Raw genomic sequence first — 19,987 nt, forward strand, 5'->3', positions numbered from 1 at the left:
GTGTATAACAGATACTTGCAAGTTAGTAATTTTCTTCCTCGAAGCTTAGCAGAGCTTATCTGAGGAAGATAATAGATGACAGAGGGTGGTGGTTTCATGGTTGTGTTCCTATATTGGTTAAAAGCCAGGTGTTGATTTTACTGTTTGTTGGTACGTGCTTGAAACACTTCGACTGCTATTACAGTTTAACTTTTTTTTTTTTGTGGGTTTTTTTTTGAGAGCGGGGGGGTTTCCTAGGTTTGTGTGTGTATGTGTGGTGGAGGAGAGAGAACAGGAATTGCTCTAATTTTCATTCTCGCTATAATATTTATATAGCGCCTGTTTCAGCTCTCTGTAGGTTCCTAGGTTTCTGTTGTCGAACGGCAGTTTGTTTATCATATCAGGTACGTAGAAGTTTCGGGTGGCTTTGCTGTGGTGATTGTTGTACTTATATGTTATGTTGTTTGTTGACTGTGGTCTTGTTATTTGATATGTTGTTCTGGTTACTCTATATGTTGGGCTGTAGTAGTGTTTTAACATGACTGTGTAGTGGCGTAAGTGTTTCACCTTAAATATTTTGTGTTTTGTCCGTGCTTCCTGCATAAGAGTGGGTTGTTCCCAGAATATCACTTTTATCATTTTATCTTGCAACCATTGTAGACTGTTAAGTCTGTAGTCTGCGCAGAATGCGTATGATGTGATTGCATATCTTGAAATGTTTTCACATAATGCTTTATAGATTATTATTTTTATGAGGGTTAGGGCAATGTCTTTTAATCTGTATAGTTTGCTTGCTATTATCCTAAGCTTGGTATGTAGGCAGTTTGTATGGCTATTCCAACCTTGATCAGCATCGAAGTGAAGTCCAAGGTAGCGTGTTGTTTTCACCTGTGTGATGGTTGTGATTTTAGGTTCTGCACTTTGTGTATAGGAGGATGAATGTTTGATAGTGAGATATGTAGTTTCTATGGGCAGGGTTTGGGGGTTTTTGAATATCATTAGCTCTGTTTTTCCAGGGTTTATATATATACCGTTTTCGGTTAACCAGTTAGTGATTTGATTGATGTCGTGTTGCATATTTTTGTAAGCGATATTTGCATTGTTGTGAATGGTTACTACGGCAGTGTCGTCTGCATACTGGAAGATTTTACTTTTTAGGGGGAGTTGGCTTATGTCGTGTGTGTATATGTTAAATAGAATGGGAGATAGGACAGCTCCTTGCGGTACTCCACAGGTTACATGTACCTCTTTGCTGTGTGCTGATCCTATACGTGTGATGTGCTTTCTGTTTTTCGTGTATGCTTTAAACCACTGGAGTAGACGACCCCCAATTCCGATATGGGTAAGTTTCGTTAACAAGGTTTTATGTGTTAGTGTGTCAAATGCTTTTGTTAGGTCAATGAATACCACTTATGTTATTCTGTTTTTATCCAATGCAGCGTTTATTAGATCTGTGAAATCTTCCAGGAGTGTTGCTGTTCCTTTATTTTTTAAAAGCCATATTGTGTTTTGGGTATGATTTGAAATTTTTCAACATATGTGGAGAGTTTCTGATGTACAATGCGCTCCATGATTTGGTTGATTACAGGCAGCATGGCGATAGGTTTGTAATTACTTATGTTTCTTTTTCCCTGTTTGTGTATGGGTGTGATTAATGCAGTCTTCAGTGTTTCAAGTATGTGTCCCGTTTCGAAGATTTTATTTAACAGTTTTTGTATAACTGGAAGTAGGTCGGTTGAGTGTTTCTTGATTTCTTTTGGTCTGATTCCGTCTATCCCCGGTCCTTTGTTAGGATTAATTTGTTGAATTGCCAGTGATAGTTCTTCTTTTGTTACTGTTGGGAACCACATCGACTGGGTTGCTCGTGGACCTAGTGGAGAATGTTCGTTAGTGTGGGGAAAGGTTGTTTCTTGTAGCTTTTGGACAGAGTTCAGGAAGTGCTGATTAAAGTTGTTTGCCAACTGTTTGAGGGATTTGGGGTCGCAGGCAAAGCTGTGTTTTATTGTTTCTGTGGCAGTGGTTCTGTGTATATTGTCCAGCATTTCATTAATCTGCCCGGTTTCCTTTATGTCATTCTGTGCTGTTGTTAATTTGTTGCTGTAATAGTTTCTTTTTGCCGTTCGAATCTGGGTTGTTAGGAGATTCCGTTTTCTTTTGTATTCAGCTTTTAAAGCGATATTGTTCGGCGACTTCTTAAGTTGTTTCCATAGGGCATCTTTTCTTTAGTATGCTGTCTGTTATCCATGGATTTTGTTTCGTTTGGGGGCGTATTTTTATTTTTGTTAATGCTTTGTTATATATTTTGTTAAATGCAAGTTTAAGATTATTGTATACAGCTTCAGCAGAGTCCAAAGATGCTATCTGCATCCAGTCTGTTTTTCTGATTTCATCGTTCACTATTGCTTCGTTTACAATGCTATGATACTGTTTTGTAGTCTCAGTGATTTTTATGGGTTCTGGTTCAGTGTGTAACTGCAATGCTGTGAAATAATGGTCTGCTAGTTTGCATGTTATGACGGCTGCTGTGTGGCTGTTTGGAGGGCCCTTATATTTATATCATCAATGCAGGTTGAGGTTGTTGTGTTTCCGACTATCTCTTCGCGTGTATACGACTGTATGGATGGGGTTATGTTATATGCCGATAATAGGTCTGGGTATTGTTCCTAATGTTTATATTAATGTCGCCTATTATTATCAAGTATTTTGAGGTGCCTACTTTCGTGGCTGAAAGCCACCTGTTTAGTTCTTCTAGGAATTTTGTGGTGCTTAAGTTGGGTGGTCTGTATATTGCGTTTAATATCAGGGAGTTTTCTTGTTTTATGTTTTTAATTTCGATGCATATGTTTTCTGCGTATTCTAATTTATAGTTTATTTCTGTTACTTCTAGTTTATGTTTGGTAAATATTATTATACCACCGCCTCGTTTTGTTTGTCTGCAGTGTTTGTGTTGTTGGAAGTGTGGCATTTGGTAGGAGGATGCCTCTTCGTTTGTCGTAGATACTTCAGTCAGTATTAAAATGTCTATTTCGTCTATATCTTCCTTCAGATAAGCTTGCAGGGTCAGCCAGAATTTTTGAATGCTTCTGATGTTGATGTGGAGAATAGATAGTCCTTTTTTGGGAATTGTCAGTTGTTTCCATTCTGATATTGATTTCAGAATGTGGCAATTATCATGTTCTGGGGTGATTACGTCTGCTTGATGGTGTGCATTCATGTTGGTTCGGGTGCTGGTCTTTCTTTACGAGTTGTCAATATTCCTTTCAATGTGACAGCCTGTTGAGGTCATCTACGGATTTTATTTCGATTGGTTTTGCGTCTTGTGTCTTTCTAAGGAATATTTTCCTGTCTCTTATCCATATAAACTGGTAATTGTTTTCTGTTTTTACTTTCCTTGCTTGGTAGAATATTTTCTGATAGTGTGGAGTAAGGTATTCAGACAAGTATATTGGTGTTGTCGTGGTCTCCTTTCAGATCCTTTACTACTGGATTTTTAATCCTGCTGGCTTTTATAAGTGTAGTTTTGTTAGGCTGTTGGTGAGTCGCACTACAACGGGAGAAGGACGGGTATTATTTTCTCTTTTCCTTTTTTGTGGTAACCGATGCACTGACTGGATGTCTCTTGATTCAATGGGGGAGCCGATTTTTTGGCTTAGTTGTATTACAGTGTCTCTTAGATGTTCCGTAGCTATTTCTGGGAGACCATTTATGAGGAGGTCATTTTTGTGCTGCTGTTGGTTTGAGAGCTCGTCCTGTTGCTTTAGAAAGTTTAGTTCTTGCCGTAGGTCCGTTGTCTCTTTAATTAAATTATGCTGTCTTTCAGTTAGCTCTTTGACGCAGTTTTTAATTTCTCTTACGGTCTGTAACATACTTTCTATCTAGTTATTATTAAGTTTAATAAATTCCTCATATTGGTTGAATTTTTCTGTAATTTGTGCGGTATGTTTTTTAAATAGTTCTCCAACAAAATCGATTAAACAGTCTTTTTGGTTTTGTAATCTATTTTCAAGTAATGCATTTAAAGATGGCTCACCTGGGTTTCCGTTGTTGTTTTCTTTGTCTTTAATTCCCTCTGTTGTTGGTAGCTGTTTACTGCCCGGTTGTTTTCTGCATTGGCTGTTTTCCGCCTGCGGTCGAAGGCGACATTCCTTTGTTGTCTCTGCAATGGGGACACTTCCACTCGTCACGATTCTTGTTTGATTTTCGCTGCCAAGTAGTCTCGGACAATCCTGATATAATAATAATAATAATAATAATAATAATAATAATAATAGCTGATATAAATATGCAAAACCAACTTTTACAGTCTATTCAAGATAAGGGACAGAAAATAAAATAGCAATCAAATTATAAGAAATTATCAGAATGGAAATACATATGAAGAGAAGTACGGCAATGGTATACCGGTATACCCTGCTGCCTATTCGTATTAATTAATAACAATTTGGAAAGCGTATGGCTGTTTGGTATGCAAATCTGTTACCCGACAGATCACACTGATTATTTGCAGATGACTAAATTGTATTAACGTATTAGCTATATCAAATATGATTTACAAAATTCAGTAAAATCATTAAATAAAATCTCAGAACAATCTAATACGCAAATATCTAAAGAAGAAGAAACAATGGTTTACAGAGGAGAAACCAAGTAAAGGGTAAAATAGTAATAAAACATTAGAAGTAAATATTAGGATGCGATTTATCATATGAAGTCGAAACGTTAGAGGTATTAAAATAGCATAAGGTTGTTGAAGAAGGTAGCAATGAATAACATTGAAACAATCCCCAATACAAAACATGTTAGAATCCGACTACATAATATATAAATTAATATCCTATTTGAAATAATGTTTATCTGTAAACAAAACATGAAGTATAAAATAAAAAGGAAATTGAAATCGCAGTAATTGGTAACTTTTATGGCAAGATGGATGACAATCCCGTGGATTTTTATCCCTTCATCGCTAAGGAGTTGATTAAATGTATAAAAGATTATCGAGCACCTGGTTCGCCCATTTTAGGGCCATATGAGAGCGCTTGTACCGATGATCAGAGCCCCCTTCGGGCGCTTGTGTTTCCATCTGTCCTTCTCATCGTAGTTGGATGACTCTTGAATGAGTTGATTGGGGTGAATAGCTGCTCGTGTGAAGTATGTAGTGGCAATTCCGCGAAGTAACGTGGGTATATCCGGCATGTTAGCATCGCGATGGAGGAGAGCATTCCTGACAAACCACGGAGCATCAAAAATCATACGGAAACACTTATCTTGAATCATTTGTAGTTTTTTGATGTTGCTGGGGGGGGAGTGTGGCCCCAAGCAGTGATCCGTATGTCAGAGTGGATCTGATGATTGATATGTAAATCCTTAGCTTGTTTTCAGTGCTAACTTGACTTCTCCGGTTTAGAAGAGATTAGAGCTGGACAATTGAGGAACTGGCTTTATTGCAGGCATATACAATGTGAGGGTTAAAACTGAGGCGGTTGTCTAGTTGTAGAGGTGCTTTCCGTGGCTTGTGAACGAGGATTATATCTACTTGTTTCCAGCGAGTGGAAAAATAATTGAATCTGAGCATTGAATTTATAATAGCTACCAGATGCATAACTGCTTTATGTAGGAGCGCCTTTATAGTTTTGTTAGTAATCTCGTCAGGACCTGGGGCCTTTTTGTTATTGAGTTTTTTGATGATAGAATAAACTTCCCTAAGCGAAGTATGACAAATATTTTCGCGGCGGCAGGGCTGACGGAGCGAGCAGCGAACAAGCCTGTGGATTTTCTCGATGAAAAGCAAATCCCCATCCATGTAGTTCGGAATACATTGAAGCTCCAAGGCGTCCGCGAAAGCTTCTGCCTTTTCATCATCTCTGTAAACTATGCCTCTTTCTCCGTGAATGGGCTGGATGTGGGAATGATCCGTGCGAGAGCTTTAGCCAATTTCCACAGCGAGTTATCCTCAGCTTTTAGGGAACACAGCTTCCTTTCCCACTGTTGATTTCTGTGATCTTTCAGCGCATAGAGAACTAAATTGGTTGCCCTATTTAGCTCCTGGGGAGATAATGTGTTGTGACTGCGTCTGATTCTGTTTTTATTACGCATTAGATTTAGAATTTCTTCCGGAAGCAGGTTGACTTGAGCTGGGGTGGTAACGATGGAGGCTGCTGCCAAGCTAGTATAAATTGTACTTTCTAGATCATTGACTGCTGCGTCTATTTCTTCACAGGAGGAGATAGTTGGTATTGAGCCTATAAGAGTATAAGAGTGCGAACTGCGCTATTGAATTTAGTGAAGCTTGTTCAGGTCTGACTGTAGATGGGTTCAGGGTCCCCTCCTAGGCTTAGTAGTACTAGATTGTGGTCAGAACTAAGATCGTTAATCACCTGTAGCTGGATTTTATGAGGTCTTCTTGAAGATGGCTATATCCAGTACATCAGGTCTGCCTTGCGGTCTATAGTGCGTTGGTTCAACCGTACCTGCAATGACGATGTTTCTTAGCATAGAAAAGTGTACAGAATCATCCCATCATTACTTGAAGCTTTTGCTGTTCCATAAGGGATGTTTTAAGTTGAGATCTCCCGCCACGATTGTTGCTTCATTAGTATCGAGCAGTTGAGAGAGATCGGAAGTTAGGAGAGGTTTGCCAGGAGGGAAACTGAGTCTATTTTTAGGTTGCCTGCGTTATTGGTGTAGATTTCAATACCAGTTTCTTCTAGATTTGTTGTAGTGGTCTTCTTGATTTCGTTATAGCGGATGTTTTTCTTGTCAAACATACCTGTGCCGCCATCTCTGGCATTGAGTCTGTCATTTCTGAGTAGTGAATAATATCTAAGTTGAGGGTTGCGCAGGGGCGAAGATGAGTCTCATTAATTAAGAGAATAATAATTCTGACGTGGTCTGCAAATTCTTGTAGCTCCAGGAGTTTGTTACTGAGACCATTAGCATTCCATAATGCAATCTGTATGGAATTAATTGAGAATAGTCGGATTATCCATTAAGCATTGAGAATATGACTTGGGTATTTTTCAGGAATTTATTTGTATAACTCTGGCTGATGTTTGTTTTGCTGAAAGCAGTTAACATATTTCCTAAGGTAGCAGCTAGAATAGCAGTCGAGTTTTGACTGCTTGGAGCAGGTTCTGTCGGTTTTGTGCTCGAGGAAACCACTGATGCGTATGATCTGTTAGTTGTTGTAGTCAGTAGAGGGTTGTAGAAGGTGTTGTACGCTTCTGAGTTGATGGGGCTCTGTTTCCCTAGCTTTCATCAGGTTTGATGGGTGGAATGTGCAGCCTTTGTAGTTCGCCGGGTGGGGATCGCCACAATTTGCGCACTTAGCGGAAGTAGTGCATAGTTTGGAACATGTATGAAGGGGTGATTGTCTCCGCATATTACGCATTTGCTCTTCTCTACAGAGCTTCTGCGCTTTTTCCTGCTGATTGTGCGCATGCTCGTATTTCTGGCGGCGGTGGCATTGTCCTGCAGATGTTTTCCTTCTGAGTGGTTCGGTCTTTATTATTAGATTACAGTCTTCAGATCATAAATCTCTCTCTGATCTTTACTGATTTCCACTAAATCCAGAGGAATGGGACGTTTGTCTGCTCGATACATACACAAGACTTTTATCGGCTCTAAGTGTGACTTGAGATCAGTGGCTATCGCTTCTGGTGTTATGGTTTCAGCTAAAAGTTTTTCTCGCTCTTTTAGCTGAAATGTATGAAATTTCCAGTTCATCCATGGGCTTAGTAAGCCGACGGTAGTGCGATGCTCCTTCGGATTGAATGCGTACTCCTTCATCGGGGTTTTTAAGCCAATGTGAATTTAATTTCGGTGTTTTTCATCACCTCCGTAACTGCTGACAATTTTTCTTTGGCTCTTAGAATCACCTGTAAAACTCTATCTCTTTGAAACTGTGGCTCCGTGTGCATCATTGGGCTACTCTCTCTTTGAGCTGTGCCCATCGGTGCTACTCTTTCTTTGGGCTGTGCCACTGTGTCCATCGGTACTTCAGGCTCTGCGGTTGGAGCCCTCCTACGCTTTTTCCTGCTGACTACCTGGTAGTCGTCAGTGTCTTCTAAGGACTGAACGTCGACTGTTGACACATTCTCTCTGGTGTTGTCTTGAGAAGTACTGGGGAGAGGATCAGGGGATGGTAATCCTTTGATTCAACTGCAGGGATCTTATGGAGCTCTACTCTTCCCGGCCATTTGGTATGTAGCAATATTCCTACTTGTCTGAATACTGCGAGCAGTTGTTTAAAATTTAGGTCTTCGAACGGAAAGTCCATGTCTATGCCTAACCTGTGATTTAATGGGAGTTTCGCGTGGTTCAAGACCTGCCTTGTCCCTTCCTACCATGAACTGTAGACCGACAGTCGAAATCTCCTTCTGGAGGCGGAAGACTACTGACGGGAACTGGGCAGGGAACAGAGCGGTCCTGGGGAAGATGCATTAAAAGTCAAAAATATTACTTTGCGCTGTATAATTACTGAAAAGATCACAAATCCAAATCCAGTCAATCGAAATCACAATTGATAATTATGATTTTAAGGGTGAAGCAAGATGCTTTTCATATTCTCCGCTATCTGTTGCGGTTACAGTGAGGGTAAATTTTATGAGAAGTTTGCTCGCCCTGAATGGGCATGGAGATTATTCATCGCTATAGGAGGTTAATATAGCTTTTGATCTTCTAAGTTTGAATATGTCCGTTGCCTCGTATGCTGAACCAAATCGTTGGGGTGTATGGACGTCTTTAGGAAGAACTTAGATGTAATTGTAGAAAACAGAAAATATAGGGAATATCTCTATGAAATTAGAAATTACCTTATCCTTATAAGGACTGGCTTAAAGGGGCGAAGCAAGAATGCTTTTCATCTTCCCCGTTATCTGTAGAGGACGGTGTAGGGATAAGGTGTAATGAGCTATTAAAGCTCTGATCATGGCAGGAGGGTAACAGCAATAGCCGAGCCTCAGTTAGAACTTCATTGGCTACAGCATTGCTATGCATTATCCTCCAAGGGTAATAGATGGAATGAATCAATCAGAACCGATCCATCAAATTACAGTTTGAACGTACTGTATGTATTATTCAATGATCCAAATTAATAAAAGGTGTAGTAAACTTTTTAGAATTTCAGAAAAAAATGAATTTATTTAAATATTTAATCGTAATAATTGGTATAACACATTCTTTTTACAGAATAAAACAATAAATTATTTTAGTATATAATGTATATTCGATGTCATAATCGTGTAAATATTTACAAATTGCAAAGCGTAGTTTTATATGAAATTTATGTTATGCACAGAACAAGATCTTAATGAGTCAGGTAGAGTCACTTGCAGCTCAAAAGGAGAAAATAAACACGAATGAAGAATTAAAACGGCAAAAACTGTTAATTAAAATCTGTATTCCGAGTGATTTTGTTTTAGAATGAAAAATGAAAAATGCTGGTGAAGTGGAAAACAATAACTTTGAATTCTTCATTAACTAATTATAAAATGGTCTTAGTGAAATGCATCCTTTATATTGCTACTTTTCTAAGAAGAAAAAGAAAAAACATTATCAACCATTTCAGTTCGCGATATTGTAAGGTGAGAACATAGTATAACATTATGACTTTTATTTAAATAAGAGATAGTGATTTATCACCTATTTCAACGTGTTTAGCGAACCAGATAATCTTTAAAAAATGATCTTTTACCTATATTGCTCATCTGCAGTAACATGTGCATAATCTTTTTCAAATGTCTTTTCATATTTTTTTTTACCATTCCATACACAAGAAAAAAAAGCATAGGTTATCTTTTATATAAATTTGTCATCAAATATTTAAGTATTTAAAATTTCCTAAATGATTTTAGAAAATTTGAAACTGTTAATTGATAACACCATTATCAGTTTCACATAATAATATTACAATAAGCTGATGGCGAAAGATTGAAGTGTTTGGGATCTCGAATCAGTCGACCGTGAGATGCGGTGATTGATTCATTAATGCCCTTGGGGGTGATGGATAGCAACGCAAAGCTGTACCAATGAAGTTTAACTGAGGTTCGGCTGTTGCTGCTACCCCTTTGGGCGAGGAGTTTTTGAGTTCGCTCTCTTGGGGTTTTTGCCTTAAGGGAGCACTTCGAGTCTCCGGGGAGGGTGTTCTCCGGCACGGCCCGCTGAGGGGCTTTGTCGGTGAATTATTTTCCTCGGAATTTGAGCGGTTCTGCTCAGTGGTCGGGGAGCCCGTCACTGAGTGGAACCAACGCTGAGATTAGGACGGTCTTTCGCCCACTATGGAGTGGCCTAGAGATCGTCCGTATTTTTGAGATTTCACCTTTACTTACATAGTCGGTGATTGATTTTATATGAGATGCCCATATAGGGTAACGGATGGCAATGCTGAACCAATGAAGTTTAACTGAGGTTCGGCTGTTGCTGTTATCCTGGGTAAATGAGTTCGCTCTCTTAGGTTTTGCCCTAAGGGAGCAATTGAGATACCGGGGAAAGTGTTCTCCGGCACGGCCCGCTGAGGGGTACTTGCCGGTGAATTATTTTCTTCGGAATGAGCGGTTCTGCTCGGTACTCGAGTTTCACTGAGTAGAACCAACGCTGAGATTTGGACGGTCTTTCGCCCACGAATGAGTGGCCTAGAGATCGTCCGATATTTTTGAGATATCACCTTTACTTACACATACGGTGATTGATTCATTCAATCCTATACCCTTGGAGGGTAATGGCAATGCTGCAGCCAATGAAGTTCTAACTGAGGCTCAGCTATTGCTGTTACCCTCCTGCCATGATCAGAGCTTTAATTTAATAGCTCAATAACACCTTCTCCCTACACTGTCCTTTACAGATAACGGGGAATATGAAAAGCATTCTTGCTTCACCCCTTTAAGCCAGTCCTTATAAGGATAAGGATTGAAGTGTTTAACTGTCGTAATTCCATTGTACAGTATAATTAGTCATCCTAGTGTACATCTGAGAAAAGGAACATTTAATAATAATATGTTCGAAATTAATATTAATATTAATACCACGGTTTTACTAAAATGTTATTCCTCATATTAGGAGCTACAGCATTATTTCTTTTAAAAGTATCCACTATTATTATCAAGATTCATTTGACTTTCAAGTTTATAATTTTTGAAAGCTAAATGAATCTTTTGTTGAATACCTACCATTACAACAACGCCAAAGTAGCCAAATAGACCAATCATTCTTCGATATTCCCAACCATTTGTTTTTTTTTTTTCAATATAAAATACAGCAAATGGATAACCAATAGATTTATATACTAAACAGTTCTATCTTTCATTCAACATATATCTCCCACAACCTTTTAATAGCATTCTCCAGGTCATGTGGAGAATGCTATTCTCCCCGAAGAGGACTGATGCGTTCACTTATTAAGAATGGCAAAGATACTGCATCTGGCGAAAACTTAAAACCTTTTACCTTTTTTGCTACAAAATATTTACTAGAAGCGTTAGAAAAACAGATAAACAGTCACACTCCTAGCCATAATATCACATCAAATACAAAACTATGTAACACTACAACCTGCCTTTGTATTATGTATTATTTATGTATTATTTACAATGACACGAGGTACTATTTTTATATTAACTACAGATGAATTCCAATTTTAGGTGTGCTATTAGATAGAAGTTAAATTTATGATTGGATCCATTACGACAGATAACTGCTCCTATAAAAATATTTTAAATATAGAAATTAAAGGAGCAGTTCTACTAGATCCAATTTGTTTTTCCGTCAAGTATCGGATGTATGAATATGATATATCGAACTCATTATTTCATCCAAACCTTTGACGTATAGTTTAATGCTTGGCCAAGATTTGAGTATTCTTTTGGAATTGAGATTTTTTGGACGTTCTTTTCAGGAAGACTTCATTTCTATTGTCCACTTGCAGAAAGTACTGCTATGACATTGGGAAAATTGGTCTCTGCATTGGAGAGTTATGAAGGTCGATTTCTGGTGAGGACACTGCTGACGAAGCAGGTTGTGGGCTGTGCCGCATCTTCCTTTTCTGCGAGATGGATGGATAGATGGCCTCCCGAGTCAGAAGAGGTGGTTACAGACGTGTCTCGAGGAAAGAGACGGGCGGCGAGGGAATGTTTAACGTCCAAGATATGCCAAGATTGGTGGAATATCGATTACTAGTGTGCACTGTGTTTGGCAAACGCATCTCCCAGACCCTCCATCCTGATTATAAACTTCACTGACTATAAACTTCACCGCCATTCATTTCAACTTTCCAAACTTCATTTGATTGATTCCTTCCGCCACAAAGATGGTGCGTTTGTGTAATTTAATATTCTTTCCAGAGGATGCCTAATGTTGAATGACCTCTTTTTGACCTTTTTTTTTTTTTTTTTTTTGCTTAAGATTTCTTTGTCTCACTATTTATCACTCATCTACTATCGCAGCTCTCTAATTCTGAAATTTATGCTATAGGGAAAAATAAATAAATAAAAACAACGGCAAGATTTCTTCTGCAAAAAATGAATTTTTGGAAGAAGAAATATTTGTGATTGACACCAAATGTTTCCAAAGTGCTTATAGTTTAAAAGACTACAACTTTCAATAAGACGCTTCCTTTAATTTTAAGGAATTAAACATTACTTAAAAGATAACCGACCTTACTTCTAGACCAGAACCTATATTTGTGTTTTATTAATATTTTGCTGGCTTGTGAGGTTTTAATAAAACAATATTTTTTTTTTACTCGTAACCCAGATATTCTTATTACATCTGTTGTTCCACTGCTAAGCAGCATTTTGAGAAATTATCTCTAATTCTCCCAATAAAGTTAAGTAAGTTTCAAAAAATTCCTGAAAAGGACATTTCATTTTTCCTACTTGACCTGAGAAATGACGTTTACTTCGGCTTATTTCCTATCTTGGTCAACTTCAGAAAGCAACTGAAATATTTGTAATAATTTTCGGGAAGTACTTTGGATGGTGGTTAGGAACAGTGTCTGATTAAAAACGTAATCGCCACTTAAACAACTACTTAAAATTCGGGGGGGGGGGATTTCTCAGTTTATCTTTCAATTTAACGTCAGAAAAGTTGAAATACATTTGATAATTTGCTATTGCTGTTTAGTAGTTAAGAAAGTGATACTTGAGCTAAATCGCGATAGTTTTTTTTAGGAGTGACGTCATTATTCCCGAAACAAAAATAGAAACTGACATGAAACAAATTACCATTCAGACCTCTGCCGAACATTAATATGGAGAACGAGAGAGAGTTATTTACAAAATTACAAGGGAGTTTTCTTTTCCTCCATATTTTCGCCCCTACGGGTTTAGTGTTTCTCTAGAAAACGAGTTTTTTCCTGATGCGTCAAGGTCTTGGCAACACATCCGGTCCCTTTCTTAATCTTGTGGTGGTTACTTCACCTTTGCATGGAAAACTCCCAGAGTTGTTTACGCTTATTCTGATAACCCAGTCGCGTGCGCCTCACTGGTCACTCGCTTGCAGTTCATATTCACGAAATCTAGCCGCACATAAACATTCTCGCGAAGAATCTCGAATCGTCAATAGAATTGAATCTTGGTTCGTTGCTTAGCGGGTATATCTATGTGGGCTAATTTCTTGGTAGCTATTACAGGTGATCATAATGAAGATTCGAAGCAGAAGTGGTTCTTTAAAGCTCTTAGGCGACGAATGTATTAACAGAAGAGATAAACCCGATAGGGGATGGAGTTGGGTGGTAGCTTTCGGAGGGATGATTATATATTTCTCCCTAAGTGGCGTTAATAGAACCACTACTATCCTATTTGTGGCGTGTATGAAACAGTTTCCAGTTGGGAGGACTGAAGTTCTACGCGCATTCACCTTAGCTCAGACACTCAGGTATCTACTTGGTAAGTAAGTTAGCGTAATGGTAATATTTTTTTCTTTATTAATTATAAATGCGTTACATTTCTGAAATTGTGAATGCCATATAATTAAAGAAGGTTGTTCTAATTATGTATAAAACACGAAAGGAGTAGAAGAAATAAAAGAATTTGAAATAAAAAGACAAAAACACTGAAATTAATATTATTAGAATATGTTTATTCATGTGCTGATTTCGAAATATGATATGTATTGCATATATATAATTAAAGAAGTAACAAAAACAGAAATAACACACTTAGAAAACAATAAATGTATTTAAATAACATTCTCTTCCTTAAAAAGTGACAATTTTGTTATGAAGAGTAACGGAAGAGGAATCTGAAGCAAAGTAACAGCACGTGATAAAAAAGAAGGTGGAGGTAGTGGGTAGCAGTAGTCTATTACTTATCTAGTCCTATAAGTCCCTTGAGGAGAGAGAGAGAGAGAGAGAGTTAATTAAAACTAAAGAACGAGAAAAAATCGTATAGAAAGTGAAAAGAAGCAGACGAAGAAAGATAGAAAGAAAGAAAGAAAGAAAGAAAAAGAAAAAGGCAGTTCGAGAAAAGACAAAATATTAGAGAGGTAGGCATATCAATAGTGAGATAATTATTATTATTATTACTATTACCTGATACCTCCACGGAGTCCAAGGACTCATCGCGGAGAACACTATACTCTACTTCGCTAAATACATCTCACCCTCTCCCCTACTACTTAATTCTCCAACTACGACACTACTACCATCAACGCCATCTACCGCCAATCATCACTAACAACAGTATTTGTTGTCTCTAAATTGTGCGTGTTCTGAAAGCCGATTTGTCTGTAAGCGAGAGGATGAAAAACCCGAGTTTCCGGGAGAAGAAAACTCTGCTACCTCCTTATAGATCGGCTAACTCACCTTGATTTGAAAAAGTCCTATAAAGATTCCTCTCGTCACGACAAGAATCGAACTCAAGTCTTTTCCAATCGAAGGGCACAAATGTTCCGCTGTTCTTCCAATTGCACTACGAAGGCACCTGAAGAGATAAAGAGAAAGAAAAGAAAGAGTTTATAAAAAGAGAGAGCAACAGAATAAAAAGAAACGAACAGAGGGTAAAGAAGACACGAAACAAAGAAAACATAAATCAGGAAAATGAGAGACTATGGCGTCATTGTTTAGAATTCTAACCTAAGCGCTAAGGTCATGAGGCGAGTACAACATGACTATTAACTGTTCTTTGCAGCGGGGAAGGTTTCCTTTGTTTTCTAGGGGAGAAAAATTCCTCCTATCTCCGTATCAGATCGGCTAACTGAGCAAGAGAAGGAGAGTGAAAACCGAACAAAAGTAAGAGAGAAAATGCGAGAGCTAATTAATTTTTTTTTTTTAATTTCACTTTGCTTTAGAAAAGACATGTGTTTGCTATCTCATTTAACAGATCTAACTGAAATCTTCAAATGACAGATAATCGAAGTCATACTGGTTTAATTTTAATATGTTAACCAACTTGGGAGTTTCGGATTTCTTTCCTTTTTAATTTAGTCAGAAAATAATTCGTTACAAAGAAACAGAACAACCGTCAAAGGTTACTGAAATCTCCACTTGATTTGTTTATTATAACGAACCTTCGTTTACACAATCATATGACGAAACGAAGGCAATCAAGTCACTTAAAATGCGTTATGGCTATCAAAACATCCTTGTGAAGGCCAAACTGTTACGAACCTCGCTTCATGTCAATGTTTCTCATAACCGAGCTTATTTTCCATTTTACATTCCACAGTTCGGTGTGGAACTTGCATCAATTAAAATTTCAGCTGTTTATAAAGTTCTCCTCCTTCCTAAAGGAAAAAAAAATTAAAAGAAAAAGCTGTTCAGAAACTGGTAAGTGTCGTCACAAGGACGAATTCAGTATTACTAAGACGTCAGCGGGCTATTGCTAGGCGTCGCTGAGGTGGCTAGGTCATTTTTCTAAGTAAATATTGATGTGACGTAGCTCATCTGAACGCTGACCTAGAAATATTACTCGACAAAGGTCACCAAATGTCGCAATATGTTTTCAGAGCGTATCTTAACAGGAGGGTTAAAGTACACTTTCAATAAAGCCTAAAAATAAATTCTTGCATGCAAACGGGGGAAAATATTAGGAACCTCCACTTTCTCCGACACTAGAAGTAAGTTTGCGTGTAATAAAAATGGCCCAAAGCACAAAATGTTTTCTCCTGTAAATGAAGAAATTTAAACTGTATAACATGTAGATGAAATGCGTTTGATTATATTTCCATCTTGTGTTTGTAGGTCCTCTCGTTGGTATTATAGGCCAAAGATTTGGGATAAGAAAGATAATTGTTCTCGGAGGTATTATAGCCTCGCTAGGAGTGACGCTATGTTACACTGCAAACAACATACTCTGGATCACCATATTCTGGGGCGGAATGTATGGTAAGTACTCTGACAGTTTGCTATTGAACACTATTTCTCCAAAGTACTGTTAACTATAACTCATGAACTCTTCAACAACATAAATAAATGAAGAATCTGGAACACGAAGCATTAAAAGCAAATAAATATTTCCGTAGATAATAACTCATATAATTCATGAAAATTTAATTCTGTATTTAAATACTCTAAGTTAAAATATGTTTTTGATTGAAGTAAAAATCTTACATGCGAATTATCAATAGAATTAATTTAAGTCAATACTGTTTTATCTCCTTGATGCCCTAAATTGTTTTTAATAGTCCACTTTGAATTTTTTAAGTATTTGCCAAGCCCGAGGCTAACCTTGTTTTGTGTTACAAAGGCTGTTCTACTTTTGTATCTCTTCTGTATAAAATCCTTTTAGTGACTGAATATGGAATGTCGCAGCAATGTTAAGAGCTCTGAGCAAAAACACCAAAGAAAGGTTTATGAACGTGAGCTTGTTAATGCATGTCCACGTTTTAGTCTTTCTTTATATAAGGAAACCCTTTTTAAATTCACTTTCTAATGTAGTTATCCTTTCTTGAGATGGCTCATAATAAAATCATTGCAACTTGCAACAGACGTATCCCCCCCTCTCTCTCTCTCTCTCTCTGAGTGAATGAGAGAGAGAGAGAGAGAGAGAGATTTGCCTAACATAATATAAATATGTTACGTTAGGGAAACATTTCTTTAAAATATCGAACGTCTTTCAGGAGCGGTTCGTGCATAGGCGCTACGGAACTGCAGCACCCCCAATTTTTCTCGCTATATAAATTATATTTATTTATTTATTTATTATTTAAATTAAGGGGATATTAAATCCCACATTGTTTTAAAACCGATCTAGCGTGAACTAAAGCACGTAGTTCAAGTACGTAGTACAAACTAGGGCAACTCGTTGCAAAGGTGGAGAATGTTCTGATCGGTATTCTTAGTATTTTCCCTAATGTAAAACCAATCTCCTAGGAGATGTATGATGTTATACATTATGGTGGGAGGTCACTACCCAGACCGGTTTAGATCTTTATTGAGATCTCATCAGTGAGTAGCTAGACCAAAGTATAATACTAAAGATATAGCGAAAAGAACTTATATACTCTGCTATACGAGTTGTCAAAAAGGGAAAATACTTTGGGGAGTATTTACATTATATTTACATTAGGTAAAATACTAAGAATAGCGATCAGAACTTTCTCCACCTTTGCAACGAGTTGCCCTAGTTTGTACTACGTGCTTTAGCTTACGATAGTAGTCGCGATACGTTTATAGTTACTATATTCGGCATGAAACTCTGATTCCTAACCTTGATATTTTTATTCGGTATTAAAACAATGTGGGATTTAATATCCCCTTAATTTAAATAATGTTTTACATCGTCGAAATGATTATATTATATTATATTATATTATATTATATTATATTATATTATATTATATTATATTATAGTGGCTGTTTATTTTAAATAATTTATGGGTGCACCTTTTTGACAACTCGTATAGCAGAGTATATAAGTTCTTTTCGCTATACCCTTACTATTATAGAGAGTGGGCTGATACTAGGAAAATCCACCATACCCTTGGAGGGTAATGGATGCCAATGCTGTAGCCAATGAAGGGGTATATGAGGCTCGGCTATTGCTGTTACCCTCCAGCCGTGATCAGAGCTTTAATAGCTCAATAACACCTTATCCCTACACTGTCCTCTACAGATAACGGGGAAGATGAAAGCATTCTTGCTCGCCCCTTTAAGCCAGTCCTTATAAGGACTATAAGGACTTTAGTATTATATTATAAACCTGGTAGGTAGGAAACCCTGGTAGGATGGGAGGATAATGGATGCAATGCTGTAGCAATGAAGTTTAACTGAGGCTCGGCTGTTGCTGTTACCCCCTGGGGCGCTGAGATTCGAGAGTTTTGAGTTCGCTCTCTTAAGGGTCTTGCTTTAAGGGAGCAATTTGAGTCTCCGGGGAAAGTGTTCTCCAGTGAGGGGCTTTGTCGGTGAATGCTTTTCTTCGGAATATATGAGAGGTTCTGCTCGGTGGTGGTGGTGGTGGGTGGAAGGCCATCACTTAGTGGAGCCAACGCTGAGATGGACGGTCTTTCGCCCACGATTGAGTGGCCTAGGGATCGTCTGAATTTTTAGAGACGGCTTTACCTTTAAATATGGCAATGCTGTAGCCAATGAAGTTCTAACTGAGGCTCAGATATTGCTGTTACCCTCCTGCCATGATCAGAGCTTTAATAGCCCAATAACACCTTATCCCTACACTGTCCCCTACAGATAACGGGGAAGATGAAAAGCATTCTTGCTTCGCCCCTTTAAGCCAGTCCTTACAAGCTAATTATATATAAAAAAAAAAACCCTAGTATTATAATTTGGATTAGCTACTCACTGATGAGATCTCAATAAAGATCGAAACCGGTCTGGGTAGTGACCTCCCACCATAATGTATAACATCATACATCTCCTAGGAGATGGGTTTTACATTAGGGAAAATACTAAGAATAGCGATCAGAACTTTCTCCAACTTTGCAACGAGTTGCCCTAGTTTGTACTACGTACTTGAACTACGTGCTTTAGCTTACGCTAGTAGTCGCCGATACGTTTATAGTTACTATATTCGGCATGAAACTCTTTGATTCCGATCGTTGAGTTTCTTATTCAGTTTTAAAACAATGCGTGATTTAATATCTCTTTAATTTACATAATGTTTTACATCGCTGCCTATTGGCTCTTTATTTTAAATAATTAATTTATTTGTATTTGCTTGTAATATTTAATTTCATCATCAAGAATACTATACAATTCTCTTATTTTGTATTAAAAATAATAAAAATTCATCTTGTAGCACTTAGTAGGGCGAACGACGCAGGCAACACTGTGTTAATTTACCATAGTGTCATATTGCTACGCTCGCAAGCATATGCACAACATAGTGAGATGCGAACTATTAGCATAATGCGGCACTGTCCGTCGCGCAGTTCCACTGTTGTTTATATGCAGTTTGCATCAGTAGTAGAGTGGTCGTCGTGCTCTTCGTGTTTCCTCCGTCTCTTTAAATATTTGGACATTACAATTAAAGACATAACATTTGTTATAGTTTTTATTTTAGAACATTGGGTTATGATAATGGATTTTATTTTTAAGTAATTTTGAATTATACTAAACTGTATAATTTTATCGATAATAAACGATATTTTTACATGTTTATTTATTTATTTATTTTTTAACTATAATTTTGATATTTTATCGAAACACATATACACTGTACTTACAGTGTGTATGTACATTTCGAAAGTTGCAGCATCCCAACGATTTTTAGGCACGAGCTGCCACTGCGTCTTTGTTCTGTTAAATACATTGTCTGTCATGATGCGTCCAATAAAGACCTGGAAAAAAAAAAGATAATTAACGTGAATTCATTAAAGTATTTGATGAAGCATCATGAGCTGACTAAGTGTTTTTCAGTAGTTCAGCTGATTTTAGTAACGAATGTCGGTTAAAAGAAAGGAACTTCCTGAAATCCATTTGACTTCGAATCTTGTTTAGGACGCGAAGAATATCTAAAAGGGATGTCGCCTCCCTAAGGTGAACTTATCCTGTTGCATACTATGGTGGCACGGTTTCTCCCCTCCTTGTAGACCCTCCGTAGCTCAGTCGGTATAGAAGAAG

At 37.6% G+C, this 19,987-nt stretch overlaps 1 protein-coding gene across 1 annotated transcript in view; it reads left to right on the top strand.

The window, feature by feature from the left end:
• The window catches only part of LOC150109967 (uncharacterized), a 66,442-nt gene that overhangs the window by 37,055 nt on the left and 9,400 nt on the right, over window positions 1-19,987 (top strand). The window contains exons 5-6 of the mRNA XM_090400577.1: window positions 13,592-13,856; window positions 16,151-16,294. Coding sequence (XP_090256703.1) covers window positions 13,592-13,856; window positions 16,151-16,294 — 409 coding nt within the window. The remainder of the gene's footprint in view (window positions 1-13,591; window positions 13,857-16,150; window positions 16,295-19,987) is intronic.

Source organism: Typopeltis vanoorti, chromosome 1 (assembly GCF_054136105.1).
Source record: "Typopeltis vanoorti isolate ZY-2024b chromosome 1, IOZ_Tvanoo_1.0, whole genome shotgun sequence".
NCBI classification, from domain to species: Eukaryota; Metazoa; Arthropoda; class Arachnida; order Uropygi; family Thelyphonidae; genus Typopeltis; species Typopeltis vanoorti.